This window comes from Acomys minous, assembly GCF_964271855.1.
Source record: "Acomys minous genome assembly, chromosome: 8".
NCBI classification, from domain to species: domain Eukaryota; kingdom Metazoa; phylum Chordata; class Mammalia; order Rodentia; family Muridae; genus Acomys; species Acomys minous.
The window spans coordinates 35,445,929-35,468,565 of NC_140489.1; the positions used below are offsets into that span (position 1 = coordinate 35,445,929).

At 43.9% G+C, this 22,637-nt stretch overlaps 1 protein-coding gene across 6 annotated transcripts in view; it reads right to left on the reverse strand.

Moving 5' to 3' along the window:
• PCNX1 (pecanex 1) overlaps positions 1-22,637 on the reverse strand; it is a 154,656-nt gene that overhangs the window by 19,607 nt on the left and 112,412 nt on the right. For all 6 annotated transcript variants that reach the window (XM_084792043.1, XM_084792042.1, XM_084792041.1 and 3 more), the window contains 12 exons: positions 21,916-22,007; positions 20,005-20,114; positions 19,457-19,562; positions 17,131-17,223; positions 13,244-13,394; positions 11,284-11,425; positions 9,901-10,078; positions 9,082-9,190; positions 8,248-8,377; positions 5,259-5,317; positions 2,446-2,661; positions 463-716 (listed from right to left, as the gene is read on the reverse strand). In XM_084792043.1, coding sequence (XP_084648169.1) covers positions 463-716; positions 2,446-2,661; positions 5,259-5,317; positions 8,248-8,377; positions 9,082-9,190; positions 9,901-10,078; positions 11,284-11,425; positions 13,244-13,394; positions 17,131-17,223; positions 19,457-19,562; positions 20,005-20,114; positions 21,916-22,007 — 1,640 coding nt within the window. The remainder of the gene's footprint in view (positions 1-462; positions 717-2,445; positions 2,662-5,258; positions 5,318-8,247; positions 8,378-9,081; positions 9,191-9,900; positions 10,079-11,283; positions 11,426-13,243; positions 13,395-17,130; positions 17,224-19,456; positions 19,563-20,004; positions 20,115-21,915; positions 22,008-22,637) is intronic.

The following is a 22,637-nucleotide window of genomic DNA, read 5'->3' on the forward strand; positions in this document are numbered from 1 at the left end:
GTGCCCAGGAGCCCTGAAGCAGAAACCACGATGCCAGCTATTCACGGCAACGGGCACATGGAGCAGGACAGAGCGAGACCTGCATGGGGAGAGGGGGATATTATTATTTTTCCCATAGGTTTATTTTAATTGGCCTCTTCAGGAACTAGAGAGTTCAAATCATTACTCAGAAGCAAAACACAAGTTTGAGAGGCTGGGAATGCAGGAGTCGAGTTCTTACCTAGTTCTGGGCCTGATCTTAGTAAGCACGTACTATTAGTACCGCAAAAGTTAATGAATAAAAATGTCATGCGCCTGTGAGTCCGTGTGTGTGTGTGTGTGTGTGTGTGTGTGTGTGTGTGTGTGTGTGTGTGTGTGTGTACCTACACATGGATGTGTGTATTTCTGTGTGTGTGCACCTGTGCGTGTCTTTCCCTAGAAACCCCTCAGTTGTTCAGAGGTCTGAGCAGACACACCCCTTACCTTGACATAGTAAGTGGTAAGGACTCTGCGAAGATCGAAGACTTGCAGCATGGACGCCGCACTGTTGTCAGTGATGCTGTAGCCCTCCAGAATGTACTTGGTGACGACCACTTCCCAAGCCAACCAGCGCTGGCCAAAGGCAGCGTTGAAGGACAGCACGTGAGGGACATGGCCTGGCTCACAGCAGCAGAAGCCCTCGTCTTCCTCTACACCTTCTGTGATGGCCTCCACCTCCCGCTGCTGACAGTAGGTACCTTAAAAAGAGACAAGGACCATTACAGACCAAGGCAAAAAACCAGCAACTGGGAAATGAATGTGTGCTTAGCACAGACAACTTAGAAAAGACACATTTTTACAGCAATTCACAGTATGTGATTCATTTGGCTTAGAATACTCATCACTAAACTGTAGAACTGAGGCCGACGCTCTGTTTACCTACAGAATCAACATGTTCTAGCACACCGAAGGCTATAAAATAGCTTCTTTATCCCGACTGACAGATTTCCAAGTTTTTTTAGTGTGCTTACAATTGCATTAATACCAAGTTGAGGCTAAAGGAGTAAATGTTCACCTCCTAAAGGTGTGCCTCACCACACAGCAACAGCGGAAGGGCGCTGCCCTGCCAGAACAGTCCATGTGCCTCACCACACAGCAACAGCGGAAGGGCGCTGCCCTGCCAGAACAGTCCATCCTCTTACATGAGCTCCGGGACCAGGGACTGCCTCCCAGGCCCAGCAGAAGCTTGTCCTCTGACTGGCTTGGCTCTTTTTCCAAGACAATGCTTCTTCCTTGTTTCCCATTCCAAACTAAAAACACACAAAGAACTTAGAAAGGGTAAAATTCTCCAGAAATGGCCAAGTCTGGAGCTCCATAAAATACCCTCTACTCACGAGTATAGCTAATCATTTTGCAAGTTTGAGAACTCAAGTTGTTATTTTCTGAAACTAGGGCACAGAGAGTTCTTGTTTTCTTTTCATTAATTTTTTTGAATTCTTGTTTCTTAAGAGGATACAGAAAGATATGAATATATTAAATAGTTTCTGATGTTTCTTCTGTCTGAAGGTCACTTATGTTAACTTTGTATGTTAGTATCAGAATGTATATTCATCTAAATGAATCAGTTTCTGCATAGAATGAATTGGCGTCAGCACATTAAACTGCAGAGGGCTGGTGGGAGGGGCTATGATCTTTTGTAGCTTTTTCAAGCTTTATTTACTATACACGTGTGTGTCCCTGAGCATTTGTATGTGCACCACACATGCATGCTGGTGGCCGTGGAATCCAGAAGAGGGTGTCAGATCCCCTGGACCTGAAGTTGTGAGCCACCCGATGTGGACGCTGGGAGCTGAACCTGGGGCTCTGGATGAGCAGCAAATGCTCTCAACAGCTAAGCCATCCCTGTTGTACAAGTTCTGGTTTATATGTAAACACATTTTTATTTTAATCCCAAGAGTGGGATATGGGGGCCGCTCCAGTTTGTTCACAGCTGATAACTGCCTCATGATGATGTGCTGGGAGCTACCTCATGCCTGGGAGTGCTCTTTGTTAGTGGGGACAAAAGCTAGACCCAGAGGGAGGGAAGGAGGGAGGGAGGTAGAGGCAGACAGAGAGACAGAGACAGAGAGACACTAGAGGCTCCAAGAAGGAAGAAGGCTGCTGATGCTTCCCCCCTGCTGCTCCTGGTCGCTTTGCTGCAGTTTGAGAAGGGGGAGATCTCCTGGAACGAGGATCAGACTTGCCCCAAGGAACCCTACGGCCCTAAACAGCAGGAAGCAGCTAAGGAAAATTATGCTCCTTCTCCCCACTAACCTTCTTTCTCCCCTACCTGGTGCTGAGGTGTTGGAAGGGATTGAGGAGGAACAGAGAGAAAGATTTAAGGAACCCAAAAGTTTTTAAATATACCCCTACAACTGCCCAGTTGCCAATTCTGAAACTTATCTACTACAGCTGCAGTATGAACTAAAAGGTGAGTGAACGTCTTACCTCTGAATTCAAGTCCCCGCAGCTGGAAAGTGACCAGGCCGTTGCCTATCTCTATGAGGTGTACCAAGGCATTGAGATAGTCAGAGGCAAGGATGAAACAGTCCCCAGTACCATAGTTTCCCCACCGTCCCAGCAGCAAATCCCCACAAAGACTGTGCTGTAAGGATCTGGTTAAATGCTCATAGAAGATAGAATTCAGATTGTTGTCATCTGACCCTGTAAGAAGAGAGTTTAAGAAAAGTTTATTTCACTTTCAGTACGTGTTATATTGATGAACAAGATCACTAAAAATACTGAAACTTGGCAGACATCATAATGTAGGCTGCATTCCCATCACTTGGGAGCAGAGGCAGGAAGGCCAGCCTCAGCTAGAGAGTATACAAATGAACAATCTAAAATTAAATTCCTCTTTTGGCCATGTTGACATTTATTTGACAAGAAAAAATACAAACCATATACCTACAACTTGTATATAAAAACAAAAAGTGCTATGGTTTGTTCGCACAATGTCCCCCAGAGACTGACACCCAGCTGGTGATGTCACTGTGAGGTGGTAGAAACAGGAAGAGACACTGAGTAGAGGAAAGTGCGACCCCGGGACATGCGCGTGAAGAGTGTGCTGACACCCTGGCATGAGCAGCTCGTGGAAGTTCTGCCTCAACACAAGCCCACAGCACACAGCCCAATGGTGCCAGGCGACCGTTACACCTCTGGAACTGTAGGCAGAGTACATCCACCCTCCTTTGAGACTGCTTATCATGGGTATTTTATCACAGCAACAAAAACCTCACTAATACACACAAAATAATGAGTAAAGCTTCAGAATCAAGATTCAGAAGTCAAGGGGCGGGAGAGATGGCTCAGCAGTTAAAAGCATGTACCATTCTTACAGAGGACCTGAGTTCTGTTCCAAACACGCACATCAGGCAGCTCACAAACCTCTGTTAATGCCAGCCCGAGGAATTCCCTCTTCTGGCACCCACAAGCATCTGCACCCATGCGCATGTGTACACAGACAGACAGATGGACATAATTAAAAATAAATCTTAAAGAGTTACAAGTCTCAATATCCCTCTGAGGGTTCCCATTTGTGCAATGTGAGAAGATGCACCCTACATACTTTTTTTTTGTTTTTTTTGTCTTTTTTCCCAGAGACAGGGTTTCTCTGTGTAGCCATGGCTGTCCTGGACTCATTTCGTAGACCAGGTTGGCCTTGAACTCAGAGCTCCACCTGCCTCTGCCTCCCAGAGCGCTGGGATTACAGGGATGCGTCAGGCACCCGGCTTGACCCTACACACTTTTGCACTGGTTATGATTCAAAAACCTCTACTACCATTAATGAAATTTGTCTTTTCATTAAAAAATATATAGGACATAAAATTCAAGAGAACAAAAAGATGATCTGGTAAGGGAAGTTAGCAAGATTATGTAAGATTTGAGTAAACGAACCCAAAACAAAGAGAAGTGAGTCAAAGCTCAAATCCTGCAAAGGCTCATAAGGGGAAAAAGTGAACCAAACCTGCAGATACAGCCGTGACACCTACAGAGCTGGTCACGAGGTTATACTGGAAGGAAAGCATTAGCAACACTTCTCATGGGCTACATGAGACAGATGCCATCTCTGCAAATATCACATACATAGCAGCAAACCCTAAGCTGCAGGCAAAGAACTGGAGAAAGGCAGGTATTCAAGGCTTGGGAGTTATTTAAATTCACACAAACTACACATTGGAACAATGAGGGGCCTCTATTTGTATCTAGTTGTATCTGTCCACTAAACAGGTGTGTGGGCTTCTTCCTCAGGACCTCCTCCGTGTTATCAGCATCCAAGAACTCTAAGCCTGTAAGCATGTGCTGGAGATGAGGTGACTCTTTCCTCTATGACTGACTGTACGCGATTAACACCGAGTAAACAGCTCTAACGCAGTTTCATAATTGAAAGTCAATTTGATTCTTAGAGTTTGGTTTCTCAGATGGATAGAGGATTTGAAGAACTTCGAGTTAAATGGAAACATATTCCAGTCCATTTGGGAGTAGTGTTTGTTTGAGGAATTAATTAATAGTTTCCTGAGCTAATGAACTGATTCATTAATCTCGCCTGGTTGGAGCAGCAAGGTTCCCAGGAACAGGGTGATAAAATGAGATTTTCCAAATAAGCTACGACTCAAACTTCAGATAATGATACCACCAAAATTCCATCCATTCAAACTTCACTTTGGGTGGAAATTAGAAACCCCATGACAGCCATGCACAGGATTAATTAAATAAAATTCACTTTAATATTTACCTAACCCTTGGGAGAAAGCTGTAAGGACACATGTTGGTGCACTCAACGTTCTTGTCTAGTTTTTGTCTGAGTCCTACTGAGCTTCCCTAAGGGCCTTCCTTGAATGGCGTATTGAACACTTCTGTGGGCGTTCTAAGGTACAGTCTATCAAGGATGAGTAAATACACTGGACATGCTCTAAGTCACACACACTGTGTTTTGCTAAAGCAAAAAGAAAAGAAAGGATATCTGACTTTTAAAAATTGATTATCTGTTTGTGCCTGTAATCCAAGCCCTCAGGAGACGGAGGCAAGAAGACTGAGTCAGAGGCCAGTCTATACCACATCTGTCCTGCTTGAAGCCAGGCTGGGCTACAGAGAGACCCTGTCCCAAAAGAACAAAACAGAACTCCTTGAGATAATTTATGGTAAGTGGGAGTGAAGTGATGAACGTGTGAATGTGCGCATGTGCGTGCAGGAGTCTATGTACACAAACACACAAACAAGCCAAACCCTCTGCCTCACCTCTTCACAGAGAGGACTATTACCTGGATTTCTGTCAAGCTGAGAAGCCAGTCTGGTATTTGAGTGATCCACACGTTTTGTGCTGAAAGAAACAAAGCAAAACACTTTTAGTATACTTAAAAAAAAAAGAGCAAGGGAGAAACTAAAAGATACAGACACCACTCACATCCGTAGGAAAATCACATTCGATAATCATGAACTTGTTAGCACAGACTCACAGTGAAATTTTTTTCCTTCATATTTTCAAAACAGAGAAACATAACAGCTTTATTCTCATTCATGTTTCATGTAAAAAGACACCTATGAACGTACTACAAACAAAAACCGGCCAGACGGCAAGAAGACAGACTGCATACAGCTCTCCCAAGTGCACAGTCATGGAACCTCTTCTCAGGGAAAAGCGTATCTAGAAATGTCCAGAGGTTCTGTGGTCCATGGAAGGTCAATTTCCCTAATGGGGTCAGTAGACTCAAAGACTCTCTGTTTCCAGGTAGAGCTATCCTAATACCAAACTGCTGTCGGCTGCTTCTCAGCACGTTGACGCCTGCACTGGCACTGCAGCAGCATGGCCGCCAAGGGCTGGTGCCTGAGCAGGAAGCAAGGCAGAGGTCCCGAACAGTACCCAGCCTTCACTGTCACATACCTGGAAGCAGCCAGCTAATTTGTCTCTCTAAAAATGCCCAGAAGAAGGCAGTAAGCTCAAAGTTTGAATTCTCAACTCCTTGGTGCAGGCTACATTAGAATCCTATGTAGAAAATATGACAACGCAGAGGCCACTCCACCCTCTCAGGTGCTCTGTTGTCTGGAGGGAGTCAGTGATCTGAGCAAGCTGAATTGGTGGCCTTTCACCTGAAACTACTGTTATTTCAAATGAAGAAAGTGTGATGTTATTCAGATGTGTTACTTATCGTGTTTATTAACACGAGAAAGTGAGTTCATCACTTCAAACATGGCAGTAGCTCTCAAAAACAAAATTCAAGATTTCAAGGAAAAACTTTGAATTGGGAAAACTTGTACCCACAACACAGTTAATGACTTTTCTTTTGAGATTGGTGATACTCTGAATACCTTTTTAAAGTGCCATGCAATGTTTGTATCAGTACCTGGAGACCTATTTTACTCAACAAACATATCATTTTCAAATGGCCAATAAATGCTAAACAAACAAACAAACAAACAAACAAACAAAATTCTCAGTCAAAGAAGACAGACAGACCAACCTAGACATAATACTGTTCTAAAGGCTCACAGGTTCATTTGGAGTCTACACTACAATTAGCTTTTAAGAAAGCATGATTTGCCAGGCGGTGGTGGCACACGCCTTTAATCCCAGCACTCAGGAGGCAGAGGTAGGTGGGTCTCTCTGAGTCTGAGGCCAGCCTGGTCTACACAGAGAGAGTTTCAAGTCAGCCAGGGATATAAAGGGAAACCTCATCTTGAAAAACCAAAACAAAAAGAAACCATTAAAAAAAAAACATTATTTGTTGAGTTTTGGTGAAGGATAAAAGAAAAATGTCCACAACTGTCTTTAAAAAGTCTACTGAAACACGTCTTTCTCGGGGCTGGAGAGACGCTCGGTGGCTAAGGTGGCTAAGAGCACTGGGCTGGGTCCTCTGCTCCCACACAGTGGCTTAGTACTGTCATTAAGTCCAGTTCCAGGGGATCTGATGCCACATCTGAACTCCAGGAGCCAGTCAGTACGCTGTGCACACGCATATGTGTAGACAAAACTCTCAGACATGTTAAAGTAAGAAAACTTCTTTCTTTTTCAACTGTGAATCTGAGAGGACAAATTTTCTTCCTTAATTTCAAGCAAAATGTTGCACGTCAAGAATGGATGAGAAGCAGGAAGGGGGATCTAACCAGGCTCAGCAGTCAAACATTAAAGGTCTGCAAAATTGGAAACAATGCAATCTTCCTACGCAAATTCTGGTAGGTGGGAAGCACTCAGCTTAAAATGTTATTTATGTTAATTGGGGATACCCTAGCCCCCCTTTTTTAGATAGGGTCTTGCCATTGCCTATGCTTGAAATTTGTAATCCTCAGCTTCAGTGTCTGGGTTCTGGATTGCCAGGCACAGTGGATATTTTCTTATTTTTAAATGAATACATACCTTTTAAATAGGGTTTCTTTGAAAATGTTGAATACAACTTCTATTTAAGTACTATGGCACCTTGAGTATTTTAAGGGTACCAAAAATACTGATACAAACAGTTAAGAACTGTTGTCACAGAATGTAACTTCAGCCTAGACATTGGCCTAGAAGAATAGGGTACAGAAAGTAATAAAAATTTACCAAAACAGGAAACACCACCTACAGTTTTAGATGAGGGCCAGAGGAGAAATGCCCAATGTACACGTTTGCTCACTGTTTCAAAGATGAGACCATTATATTCCTAAATAAAAATGCCAGGGTTAAAAAAAAATGCCAGGGTAGGGCAGTGTAGGGAAAGGCATCACAGGACAGCCAGAAATATAAGCCACACAAGCCATCGCGAGACGGCATGTTAACACACACGTCAGCGCTCGTCCTCCCTGTGCTAGGAGCAACAGACTAAACAGCCAGTCAGTGAATCTAATCAACAAAGGGCTTGAGTGAAGTTGTCAGAAACTTTCCTTCCTGAAAAGGCAAAGGAATCTACAAAGGTTTACTTAGCTCTAGACACATTTCTAAGGAAAATATGCTGACTCACCACAGACGTTACAAGGTTGTACACTGTCTAACATAAAGCCGCAGTGTTACTGACAGGGTCTATGCCCAAGACATGTCATTGAAAAAAAAATTCAGAGGAGAATAATTAGGATTGTACCTTTAAGAATCATATGGGTGAGAAAATAAAGATCAATATACTCAACTCTATATAATCTGCAAATTTTAAAAACAGCTGTAAATTCTTATCAAAGTATTTTATCATGGCAAATTATAACCATTTTTTTTATACGATCAAGCCACTGACTGTTTTCCCCTGTAATAGAGACAGGGCCTGGCTTCCGCGTGTTGTGCTCACTCACTTGTAGTCCCTCTCCCAGAACTTCACGGGTCTAACGTAGGAGGTGATGAATATGGCACTGCCCAGGAACGGGTTCAGTGGCGTGGAGAAGAGAGCCGACACCACTGCCTGAACGAACAGCATAGCCGAGTCTATGAGGAAATGGTTAAGGAATAAACACAACGAACAGGAAAGAGGCCCACATTTCAACCTTGGAATGATATGGCCGAGTTTAACTTCATGGAGCGTAACACCAAAATCTGGGGCCAAATGAGAGGGCTCCGCAGGTAAAGGCATGCACTGCCAGGCCTCAGCACGCTCGGTAGAAGGAGGACTGTCTCTCCTGTGGTCTCTACCTCTACATGTGCAGCACGCACACTGGCAGACCTAAGTAAATAAATAAATGTAATGAAATATCTTTTAAAAAATTGCAAGTACAAAAAAAAAGGTCTGCATTTGAATATGGCTGGAGTCACTAGTCTTTGGGGTTATTTTAAAGTGTTCTTGAGGCATGAGGAGGATGGAAACCTTCATCCAGGAATTTAATTATGCCTGTTAAGAAAAATGTTGTTCATTTAGTCCAAGTGTATAAAAGTTCCTGACTTTATTAACATTCACCTTGTATTTTAAATATAAAATTTTAAAATAGGATTACTTATTACAAATCCTATCTTGCTCATGTTTGGCTGGTCTGTGAGTTGCACAACCTCAATCAGGATGAGTGGGTCTTCAGAGCCCGTGAGGCTTCGCCAGCTTGTCGCAGCCCCTGGCATGCCTGCTGTAGAAGACTGCCTGCAGGCTGACATTCTCATCAAGGATATGACTAGCCATTTTCATACACTGTAGTGAAGGATACGGGGCACCGCAAAGGGCTGAGCAAAAGCATGGAATGCAGAGCCCCACGTGATCTGCCAGGGCGCCACATAGGTGTACACAAACTGCAGTTTATAGAGGAGCTCCCAAAGCTGTGAGGAGAAAGGAAAAGCTGTCAGGAAAACAGTAAGCAGGTACTTCAATCAGAAAATAAAAGACCTTTAAGACATGTCTTCTTCATAACAGGAAAATGACAATGAAATTATTTTCCAATCAGAGAGCAACAGGATTCATTGACTGCCAAAACACTGGCATCACTTTAATACAAAGATGATTTTTTAAAATGTAGACATGGACTTATGGATTGGTATTTTAAGAGTCCTATGCCCTCTTCTGGCCAGTCTCGGTATTACCACCACTGCAAGCCAAATGAGGGGTAGAAGCAACAAGGTTACTGTCTTGTAAAGAAACTCTGGTGTCCCTAAAACATGTGTGTATTTTATTCCAGGACACATTTGCCTTGAACTCTAATGCTTTGGAGTAAATATGGAGTAAATACGTAATGTCACAAGGAATCAGGAGACAACCTGTCTAATACAGTGGCTGCTGTCTGTTGAACAGCGATTTCTCTTTGTACATCTGTCTACATCTGTCTGAACCTCAACTGCTACCAGTCCACACTGAAGTCTCATTTGACTCTGGCTCTTATGAACATATGACAAGCACTGCTTCCTGCTCCAAATAACTGGTGACCGAAGAGGACTATTACTTAGAAGCCAATAAATCAAATATACCAGCAGCGCAAGCCTCACAAGCATGCCACTGAGAGGGTGTCGCAGACGCTCCTTTCGTGGCGGATTACCTTGCTGAACAAGATGGACATGAAGAAGAGATCCAGCAGCATGGTCTCTGAGAAGGCTTCGTAGTCGAACTTGAAAAAGAGCACAGTGAAGATGACGGTGACGTACTGGTACGTGGGGCTGCTGAAGGAGGAGCGCAGCAGCTTCAGGCCAGCAATGGTGATCATCAGAGCACCCAGCCTGCAGTGGAGAGAGGCGGTACTCAGCACCCAGCACCCCGAGGCCACCATGTGCTCACTATAAGCTTTTGATAGAGACCAGACTTGTGGAACTGATGGATAAGAGCAGAGTGTGTGTGCACACCCAGAATCCCAGCACCCAGGAGATCAGTTCAACTCCTTTGTCTCAAGAAATAGATACATGACAACAGTGATTTCCACGGATAAGCACCTCACACCCTGAAAGGCACTAATGCAGTATTCTTTACTAGTACATACTATGATCTTTTTCCTCTACATAAATAAACATGTTAAAAAAACAAGCTTTACAGTTGTAAAACCTTGTTCTCTAGCTTTTCAATATTTGTATCACTTTAACATTAGCTACATTTAAAACATGTACTAAACTACTGAGTATGACTGAAGGGTAACCACGTAAGCAAATGAACATCTATACAGTCTTTGCACAGTACAGAAGAGTGACCTTCAAAACCTGTCATCTAATACTAAAATCTAGCCTTACACACACACACACACACACACACACACACACACACACAAAATATTTTTTCTTTCTTTTGTTTTTGGTTTTTTGAGACAGGGTCTCTCTGTGTAGCCTTGGCTGTCTGAGACTCGCTTTGTAGATCAGGCTGGCCTCAAACTCACAGAAATCTGTCTGCCTCTGCCTCCCCAAGTGGTGAGATTACAGGAGTGCACCACTGTGCCCAGCTTATAATTTTTAAAATTATATTTTTCCATTTATCTTGCATAAATGCATGCATATGTGCATGTAAGCATGTGTAGCTGCCCCAGCACGTGTGGAGGTCAGAAGACAACTTGCTGGAGTTCGTTCTCTTCTTCCACTATGTGGGTCCTAGGGATTGAACTCGTGAGGCGTGGCAGCAGGCACCTTAACTGCTGAGCCATCTAGCCAGCCCTCCAGTTAACTTTACTTAATAAGCATCTTCTCATAAAAAAGTGGTTGACAAGAAGTCAAGAACAGTAAATACAGTGGTGCTCAAAAACAAACAAACAAAAAACAAGTAAGTAAATAAAAATAAATAGGAAGACAGAGAAATTTTCACCTGAGCTTTTTCTTTTCCACTGTTGTGTGCCAAAGACACAGTGCTCAATGGTACTTGAGCAATGATTCAAGACTGCTTTACCAAGCGTAACACACTGCTTACACCCAATCTAATGACAGGGACCAGAGGACTATGCACTCACTCTGTATCCAGTTTCTTTGGGCTGGCAATTGTCTCTGCACTGCTGCTCAGTTCATTGAGGACAATCAGTGGATAGATGATATTCTTTTCCACAAAAAGAAGCCACACATGAAGTTTTTCAAACCACATCATAGTGGCTGCATCTGATGAGGCAACAAGTCCAGAAAATCACAATTCATACAGTGCTTAAGTCAGTCATATGGTAAAAAGAAAGGATGAACTTATGACTCAAATTTAGCTCACTGCTATCAGTATAAAAATGTAAGAAGCCCATACCCGAATGACTAACTTCTGACACATGCACTCATCCGAGTGTATACACCCCATACCCCGAGTTCTGACTTAGACACGACTCATAGCTAGGTAAGTTTACTTTTTTTTTCTTCCGAGACAGGGTTTCTCTGTGTATCCTTGGCTATCCTGGACTTGCTTTGTAGACCAGGCTGGCCTAGAATTCACAGAGACCTACCTGCCTCTGCCTCCCGAAGGCTAGGATTACAGGTGTGCGCCACCATGCCCAGCCCTAGGTAAGTTGTCTGTGTGAAGCTGTGGGTCAGGCCAGGGCCTTACACATGGAAGGCAACTGTCTATCACGGCCCTGCATCTAAAGCAGAACTTTTCTTTAAGACCTTCTTTTTCACTGTACTTTTTCTCATTTTGTATATAGAAAAGGTTCTTGGGCTTGGCCTCATCTCTAGATACATGCGATCTATTAAAGTATCTGGTTTTAAACTCTGAAGATATATACTGTAGATATACACATGCATGATTTACATTTACCCAGTTTACAAGTCATTTTCATCACTAGTGACCTATAAAGGTTAAGGCAACAAGTTCTTGGGCTATCTGAAAGCAGTTACCAGGCTGCTTAGGCAGTCTTCACATTTCTAACATCAGTACAAGGAAAAAAAACTTTACTACCACTTAGTACTTTCAGTAAGTCAAACATGTTATGGTGATTCAAAATTTGTAAAAATTTAGACTGATTAAAATAAAGAAATGCACAACCAGTAGAAATATTGATTTTTATAATGAACTAGATATATTTGATACTATTTATATATAAAGTGATGGAAATAGTTCCTCACAGAATACAAAAGCAAAGGCAAGCTTGTTCCTCTGGGCTGTGCTTCTGTGCACTGAGGGGAACAATACCAATTCTTACAGTTTCCTGTGAGTCGCCCTTATTAAATAGTCTCCAGTGTCACCAGACACCTTGCTCATCAGCATTGTGTTGCTGAGGGCCACACTGCTTCAGGCAGTCTCAGTAAGAGGCCCACTGTGAGGACAGAAAGTCACCTTTGTTACCGTTTCAAAGGCTTCAGTGTTCTCCAAAAATATCAATGCATCCTCAAATGAGGGGTGAGACCCTGCTCACAGCCGCCCTCTCAGGTCTGAGGGGAAAGCGTGGCCTTCTCAGTCACAAGAAGGGCAGGTTTACAGTGGCATAGGAGAAGCTTGCTTATGGACAGGCCTCCTATGTCTTTTGAGCCATTTTATTCCTTATCCCAAGTGTGAACAGCAGTTACAGGAAGGTTTGTTCTACTGCTCATAGGTAGGACCGTGTCTCTAGGGGAGTGAGGGGCAAAGGCCTTTCCTTCCTTCCCAATGCTTAACTTAAAACCTTTTAAATAGAGGACTGGAGGAGGATTAGGTTGCCTGTATATTGATTAGGGAGAAAATTGATTAGGGACTGCTAGAGAGAGACGTCAAATGTAAGACACATCAGTGACAGGTCTGTGAGAATTACATCAGGAAGCTGTAAGTCTACTGAGAAGACGGTCCTGGAGCGCAGCCACTGCTCTTTCAACTGAAGACAGTGCCCTGCAGGAGATGGTTTACCAGGAGCTTCAAATCCACTGCAGGAAACACGAGCCACAATGTGACTCAATGACATCCCTCATACTCACTTGCTGGCATAATAAAGTGAGCCATAAGACCAAAGTGCGAGACACACTTACTTCGAACTTCATACTGATTGTGCTCGGCTGTCCTCAGCAGAGGGCGGGAGAAGCAGTGCCACGGTAGCTGTTTCCTCACTTGAGGCAGCACGTAATGGGTTACGAGCCCCACCAAGCCAACCAGTGCATATAGCACGTACTTGAGAGCAGGCTGAAAGAAAAGCAGAGCGCAGGAGATCAGGAGCCTGGTGGGGTCACTGCAGAGCTCCCAGTTCTTTGTTCATTGTTCAGCTGATGACAGGCAGAGTCAACCTTAGAATCTAAAAAATACCATTTCTACTTCTGTATCTGTAGGGTTTTTTCCCTGCCTAATTAAGTCACTGAACGTTAGCTGACGGTCCTTATACGTATCTGAAATATGGTAATTACTTTGGTGTCTGACACTATAGTCAATTAAGGTGGCTAGAACTGTTGCCTCCTGCTTCAAGAATGTTCTATATGACTGTCCAGGCAACTGTTGGAACTAGTGGAGATAAAGGACATCGAGCGGAAGGGCACAGAACAAGGGGCTTTTCTTTGTCTTCATCTGCTACGCTGTCAGAGGTAGGCACCTGCACGGTTAGATCCACAGGAGGCAGGATCAACAGCATTTCTTTAATATTGAAACCAGAAGTCATTTCTATTTAGAACCTGGAGCCCCTCAGACATGAAGGAGCGTCCAGCTGCACCCAAGCCACACTGGCCCTTACCTCATTTCTCAGTGTTCAGGAATTCAGTATTCAAATTGGAGAGAAGAAAAAGAAGCAAGCGCACTTAACAATACTAAATAAGCGAGTGAGCCGCTGCCTCTGGCCAAACGGAGTAACAGTGACTTCCATTCCTATATGGAAGCACCAAAACTGAACAAAACACATAACCCAGTGGTTTGCATGAGGCAAAATTTACAGAAACAAGTCTATGCCTAGAGGAAAGAGAGCCAAGGAGGGGCTGGGCCTGCCCCACTTGTGCTCACGGCTGCAAGAGAAGGTGGGGAGGATGGCTGGACTTCGCAGGAGAGACCATTGTGAACCTAACAGTGCATTGAGAAGTCTGGAATTTTGGTTTCTTTAAAAGCACAGAAATATTGTAAGGATTTGTTTTTGTTTTAGTGCCAAGCGTGGGGATGTCAGCTGCTTCTGACTGTCTGCAGCAGCTGACTATGATTTGCCGCATGCTCTAGCAGAGGAGAGGTTTTGCCAGCTGTAGATTGTTTCTGCGATTTTGTGATGTTTAGAATTCTGGGAACTTTTTGTAGGGTAGGTTGCTGGTTGCTGGTCATTTAGGAGGCATGGTTGCAGTTGTTAATACTCATGCTCAAAGAAGCAACAAGAAGAAAGAAACAGGTTCACTGATCTCTCTCTCTCTCCTTCATTTGTGTTGTGTGAAATGGGGGCGGGGGCAGGGGTGTGTATGTGTGTGTGTGTGCAGGCAGGGAATGAAAGGTGGGAAAAAGAAGAACCCACAAAGTAGCAAAGACAAGCTCTGTAAGGGCAACTACAGAGGAGTTCTTGAGATCTGCAGCCGGTCCTTCAAGTACTCACGGGAACGGGAAGCACACACATGTAAGGAACTGTGAAGAATCAGGAAGGAGTCAGACAGGAAAGCATACATCATTCTCACAGGACTGGGAGAGTGCCACCCTCACCAGCTCGCCTGGGAAAGCTCAAGGTTCACACGTGCCAAGGAGAAGCCTAAAGGGTGCCTACCCTTAGTGGTAGGAGATACACGTGGTTTTAGCTAAACTTGGCCCCTGATTCACCTCAGCAATTGCTTTAGCAGAAAGCAAGACCTGAGGTGATCAAACTGTTAACAAGTGCTTAACAGTGTCTAGGGACAATGCTCAAGTACTTCCGGAAATAAAAAATTTAATACTAAATGGTAAAATTTACACTGTTGGCATCCACATAAAAATTTCTGTATGACTCTCTGAATGCATTCAAGACCTGCTCCACAGAGGGCAGTGCTGGGACCCCCGCCCGGTACTGTAAGCCTGGCTAACAACCCACGTGTGGAGGCAGCATACCCACGCAGGGAATGGGTTTCTGTGGTTAACTATCCTGATGTAACAGCAAACTGCGCTCCAGATACCTCTGCTTACACTTCAGACAAAGGCAGCTCCCAGCCTTGACCAGGGAAGCCTATCCTTACAGGAACAGTGTGAATGGAGAGACTGCCCCAAAGGCAGAAACAAGCCCAACTCTAAAAAACTAAATTTATACCACCCCACTAAAACCCAGGGAGCACTGTGGAAGGAGAGTGGAAGAAAGAGTTGGAAAACCAGCCAATCAGAACCAGCCCACAGTGGTATAGATGCCAGGGTCAGAAGACAAGGATGCTCTTAAGCATAACAGCTGGATCAGTGTCCATACCACTATGTACAGCATAAAAAAGTCTCAACAGACTTCTAAAGATGAAAATCATACATTGTGAAGTGAAAAAGACTCTAAAGGGATTGATGAGAGACGATATTGCAGAAGACAATTTCACAAAACGTCATCATACAATGTTCGCCCCAGGCAATACCTTCGCAAAGCAGGAGTGAAACAGAGACCTCCTCAGAAGCAGAGGGAAGAGTAAAAGATCTGGAGCACAGGACACATTTCAGACATCTTTGGACTGAAGGAAGTGGCACTATATGGAAACACTGGAAATAGTCATCAGAGGGTGAGGCAAGGGGATGAGGTGGCATCTGGATGCAAGAGCTGCCCGTGTGGAACTGCACACAAGGAGCAGAGGTACTCACCCACCCTAACCCTGCCCAGACAAGACTCAGCCCCTCTACTCAGTGAGGGGGACTGTAGAGAAAAAGCACATCTTACATTCAGGAGGGTTGTGAATCCAAGGGGCCAGAGGACGGACTGGCAGCCAGCCTCCGACATGGTCCCCATGGCCCTGACTTCCTAGTGCCTGTGCCTCTGTGGACTTGCTTCCCTTGCTCTACGTGACTAAGAGCATAAGGAAGAGAGACTGTGAAAAAGTGCACTCTGGCTGGGGCTTTCTCTAGGATCATCTACTCTGTGGAAAACCAGCTGTCACTTAGAGGACACTTGGGAGCCTCTGGAAGAACTCATGGACATGACCTGGAGTCTGCAGCCAGCAGGGTGAGGAAACGAGGACCGCATCCAATTTACCTCAGGCTACTGCAGTCACAGGAAAGCTCCTTACACTCACAGAGATCTACAGCCCAGAGAAAATTCAGTAAAATACATAAACAGAAAGTCATATATTCCTGAAGGATTAGGGAACACTGAAGAAGAGAGAGCAGAAAGAATTTAGTGGCATACACCTTTAATCCCAGCACTTGGGAGGCAGAGGCAAAGGGGCAGAGGGGCAGAGGGGCAGAGGGGCATCGGCATCTCCAAGTTCAAGGCCAGCCTGGTTTGCAGAGTGAGTTCCAGGACAGCCAAGGCAACACAGAGAAACCCTGTCTCAGAAAGAAGAATATAGGAGCAGAAGGACAGGGAGACGGGCAGTAGGTACCATATTCTAAGCACAGCACAGCTGCGCGCATGGCCCCCAGCAGCTGTGTATGCTAGCACTGGGCCCACAGAAGCCAGGCCCTCCTAGCAGAGTTATGGATGGTGAGGAGACTCAGGGGTCCTGACTGCTGCTCAATAGCAGCAAAGGCGAGGAGGACACACAGTACTGCATTGTGTGCCCATGACACACACTGGGCTCTCATAGTTACTTCCAAACTCAGGCTCTGGGTCAGACAGGACACAAAAGAAAAGTCAAAGTGAGTAGAGGAAAGAGAAGGAGGAGGGCTGTAAGAAATCAGGAAGGGGCGACGAGAGTACACAGTATACATGTATGAAACTGGGAGGGAACAAAACTACTACTGAAAACAAACAAGTATTTCAGGCCACAATGTCACACGTCAGTAGTGTTACTGTCTATGGATTCCTTACCTGCAAAGCTGTGAACACTGTGCTCACATGGATAGCGAAATACAGCACACCAGTGACGATGCACACCACGAGGTCGGACTGCAAACGCTCACTCTATGGGGCAAAGGACAATCATCCAACAATTACATACGTGTTTTTGAGATAGGGTCTCACGTAACCAGGCTGGCCCCAACTTGCACGTAGCTAAGAATGACCCTGAATGCCCAATCCTCCTGCCTTCACCTCCCAAACACCACCATACTTCTCAACATACAATTTTAAAAAATATCTCCCTTTCCCAATTGATAAAGTTTAAGAAATAATTCTGCACCAGTACACTTCAGTATTTCTAGGTATTTTTATATAAAATAATTATGTAGAATAAATCTATTTTCTTCTGCATTTTTCTCATATTTGAGGTTTCAAAACATCTAGTTTCCAACACTGTAAACACAAAGTCTTCTAGAAAATTTCCCTCTCATTGGTCAGTACATTTTGATATTTTTAACTGACAAAAAGGACAACTGCTTATCTTCTGAGGCATCAAAACGTGCATGCAAACTTCATATTTTCTCTTGAGATTTATTCTTTCACTGGTTTTATGGGGTTGAGGTTCCCTTATCTGAACTCAAGACCAAAAGTATTTTTCACTCTGGTGTCCACTGGGCCTCTGGAGTTGTGTGGGCACTGCCAGTTGAGGATCCCTGACTGAAACTCTGAAGGCAGAGACACATGTTTTACAAATCCAGGTTTTCTCTGAACAGTGACTTGGGAGCATTTCAGGTTTTGAAATTTTGGAAGCACACTCAACTCTAGTAAAATGCAGGGTCCTCTTGTTAGGCCTGGCCATTTATTCATCAGCTGATACACAGGCTGCATTTAACATCACACTATGCTTAACATGAACACAGAAACTAAAATAAGAGAATTTCCTTTTACATTATCTTGAGGTAGTTTGTTACTTCTAATTTTCTGAAGAATTTGTGAACAGTCATGTTCACTGAAAATAAATATTATGTTAATTAATGCTCAGGAAAGGTCATTATTCAGACATAATGATCTAAAATGAGGGGCGGGGAGTAGTTTTGATAGAAGAGTATTTTTGCCTTGAAAGCATTAAGACCCTGGGTTCAATTACCAGCACAACAAAAGAAAAACAATCTAAAATAAAACAGACAAAGTGTGTTTTGTCCTACAAAACAGACATGACTCTCTAGAACCCACTTTTTGAGCACTAAAGAGACGTCGTGAATCTGAACTGAAGTGAGAAGAAGCACTCTAAGCAGCGCGGCAGGTCAGCAGGCTGCTCTTTTCTCTGACCTAGAAACCACATTTAAAATTTTTTCTGCGCATTTATGTGCATAGGTATTTTGCTTGTATGCACATCTGTCTACAACATGTGTGCAGTGCCTGCAGACGCCAGGAGGTGCTGGATTTCCTGGGACTGGAGTGATAGGCAGTTGCAAGCAGCCAAGAGGGTGGGTGAGACCTGGAGCCAGGTCCTCTGCAGGAGCAGCAGTGCTGGTAACTGCTGAGCAAACACACTTTTTATATTGCCCTTGAAAAATAGAGCACATTCAACAGAAACAATAACAAAAATATAACTTATATTAAACAGTTTGAGCAGTATTCTGCCCTTACCTCTAAGTAGTAACTTCTATGATCCCACAGATACCTAAAACTGCAGTGGCATTTCACCCTATAGCCACACTGATAACCTCAGGGGCTACTAAGTCAGTGATGGGTGGCAGTGGTGAGCACAGCAGATACCTTAGACAAGGTATGCTTCCTGTCTGGGGGAGCACTGCAACATTTCATCCTACTTTTCAGTGTGCTGTACAATTTACAACTTATAGATGACTTATTGCTGGAATTTTCCAGTTCATGTTTTTGTTCTGGAGTTGACCACCAGTAAATAAAACCAGCAGAAGTGAAATGAGAATAGAGAGACTACTGTGGTATCCAATGGTCAGATCCTTGTCTCCCCTGAGGAAGACACACATTTCTAGTTTGTAGATTTGGCCATATTTCCATCTGTGATATGACATATTTGGGGAGATGAGCTGCACACAAAAAAGCAAAATTCATGTTTTCATGTGTGCCTGTGATCTGTGACTGTTCACATGAGGCGGCTCAGTGTGCAGTGCCTGCTGTGTGGTCATGTCAGCACTCAGAACAGCGTTGAGTCCTAGGCTAGACTGTTCTGGACTTGTGGGAGGAGGATGTTTAACTAGTACACCAGAATCTGGCTGAAGATGACGGAGAGCAATGCTTGCCGACACTTTACTTCCTCCAATTTCAAAAGCACTCAGCACACAACACAGCCTTGTCAGAAAGCTGCACTTACAACAGAATTGCTAAGCTTTTCTGGCAGTGGGTCTTTCACTTCACACAGAGGGTCTTCTGGGTTTTTCTCTTCAGTTTTTGGAAAAATCTTGGATTGCATCAAAGAGCTTTATTTGAAAAAAATAAGAAAAAGTATTTAACAGAATATACCTAAAGCTTGAACATGAGCAATTTAAATATCAAAGTTATTTGTGGTAGAAAGTCAAGTAATCCAACTATATTTAATCACTAGTTGATTTTGGCATAAATAAGCATACAGTGAAAGTACTGTCATTAAAACTTGAGAAGGAAAACAAAAATACAACACAAAACAAGCATGAGACTGAAGAGATGGCTCAACAGTTAAGAGCACATTCTGTTCTCAGCAGATCTGATGACCCTGGTCCCGCCCCCCACCCCTGAAATGTTAAAAAATGAAAACGTAACAACAAACATTCTCAGATAACATAATTAGCAGACAGAGTGGCCATGCCACTTAACAAGTGCTGGGAAAGGAGCTGTTGGGGCTGAGAGACTTAGATGTTCACGGTAACAGCTGCTTTCACTTACAAGAGCACAGAGGGGTCGCTGCTTTGTCGGCTGAGATGATAGGACACCGCCACTAACAAACCACAAAACACAGAGAAAAGTACTGGAATGTGCTGGCCATCCCAGGAATCCTGATGAAAAGAAATTCAGAGAAAAATATGTTTGTAACCTATGACCTCACACATAATCCTCTTATATCAGTAATTTAATGCATAAAATGTGTTAGCTATACAAATAACTGGACTTTGTTCTTAGTGAATTTAGATGACTTTTTTTTTTTCTTTTCATGTGAGAAGGGGTCTCTCACAGCTCAGGCTGGCCTCCAATGGCCTCCCGTTGCTATGTAGTTGTAAAAGCCTACAAACTCCCAATCCTGCCTCTGCCTCTCCAGTTCAGCCCCCCTTACACTAGAGTCACTATTTTCTGGAGTCTGCTATATTTCTTTTGTCTGAAGAAGCTTCCGTTCCCTCTGCCTGTCCTTTGGTAATGAAGCTCTACCCGTGTCAGGGACAATCCCTCATGTCCACTGCTGTCACTTCTCACAATTCAAGCACTGCTCACTTTGTAGCTGGTACTGAGTTTACGTCCCTCTTCACTCTTAAATGTAAACCAACTCTCAGATCTTTTTGAAAAACAAAACTAGAGGGCCTGGAAAGATGGTTCAGCAGTTAAGAGCACCATCTCCTCTTTCTGAGGTCCTGAGTTCAATTCCCAGCAACCACATGATGGCTCATAACCATCTAAAATGAGATCTGGTTCCCTCTTCTGGTGTGCAGGTGTATGAGCAGGCAGAACACTGTACATGTAATAAATAAATCAATCTTTATTAAAAAAAAAAACTACAAAACAACCCATATCCCGTCCATGTGCTTCACAGCTGTATTCCTGAAAGCACAAAACATGTCTCCTTAGCTCCTTTTAAACTTTAAATAATTTTTGTCTCCTCCTTCAAAAGGCCAAAGAAACTACTTTTGCCTATCATGTCCCAAATCTAAAAGAACCTCTCAGACTCTTGAGTGTCTCTGACTATCCCCTTGGGCCCCTGTTTTATCTAGCACTTAAATACTATCATCTCTCAGGGTTCTCACTCACTTTTCTCTGCCAAACCACAGTAGTGGCCTTCTTCTATGACTAAATTCTGTTGATGACGTTTGTATCTACCAAGCATAAACAGAAATCTCTTTCTACATGACTGCTACTGTATGCCTCTGGACTCCATTAATAATGGGGTGTTCACATTACAACTGAAGTGTTCACAGTAAAAAAATCCCTTGTTCCTGAACTCTGCGATTTCCAATAGTGTCTCATAGATGCCACTATGTAACCAGTGCTTGAAACCAGACAGTTTCTAGTCCTCTTCTCTTTTTCCAGAGAGTCCCCAAATTCAGCTTCAGTGGGAAGGGCTTATGGCTTGATGCCATGTCCATAAATCAAACCCACAGTGAGCAAGCTTTTGTGCCGTTTACCAGCATGTGCCTCCGACTGCAGCCCTTGGACTCGCTCTGCTCTGTCTGGCTGTGCTGGGGGCTAAGCAGCAGCCTTGGGCATGCTAGGCAAAACACTCTCTCACTGAGCTACGCCCCAGCCAAAACATGTTCTTATAAATGCAAATCAATCTTGGTATGAGGAGTAGTTACATACGTTCTTAGCCAGAACAGACAACTGTTCACCGTGTGACACCGTGCTTGCCTCTCTTCCAGCTCAGTCTAGTTTTCATAAACTTTTCAAGAGTAACCTGGGATTACTGTATGAAAAAGACTTTTCCTTTAATACTGACTGATCATCAGACTGCTTTAAAAGTCAAGGTATGAGAGAATACGTGCACTGATGAGCATCAGAAGGCACGGGGGGAATTAGTGATGGAGTGCTCAAACAGGGCAGGAGGGGACCAGCAGTCACACGGACACAGACACACTGCCGCCTGCCGCTTACCTTTAAAGCTCCGTAGCACAGCCCGTACAGCACGGCGACGGCCACAATGCTGCAGAGGAAACTGTACAGTGCTGCCAGCAGGCTGGTGGTGGCTAGACGGGAAAGGAGAAGAAAACCAGGGTTCAGAACACCCACAGACAACACTCAAATGCAGAGGAGTCCACCAAGTAGCACAATACTTAGCTACTCATGAGACTTAAAAGCCACCTTTTCACAAAATTTGACAATTCATAAGATTTGACAAGACAAAGACTTCTATCTCCAATATTTTGTTGAGACAGGGTCTCAGGCTGGCTTGCCACTCTCAGCAATCCTGTGCCTTAGCCTCCCAGGTATTCAGATTACAGGGAGCAGCTATCATGCCTTGCTTTCTCTTTCAGTCTTTGATAAGATCTATTTACCGCAGAGTTTCACCTATAATAGGCTTCAAAATGGACCCAGGTGGCCAGAGAGTCGCTGTCCCTATAAGCATGGAGAGTCTGGCTCCCAGAACCCACACCAGGCAGCTCAAAAGCACCTGTACTCCAGATCCAGGGGTTCCAATGCCTCGAGCCTCCACAGGCACCTGCACCCCCATAATTAAAAAAAATAATCCTTTTAGTAATGTATCTTACATTAATAAAATGAACCAGAAAACAAAGCTTGCAAAGGCCTGAAATGGAGGCATAAATTAACCACTGGAAATGCCTTTCTACGTGAGAAGGACTCACTTTACTTACAGC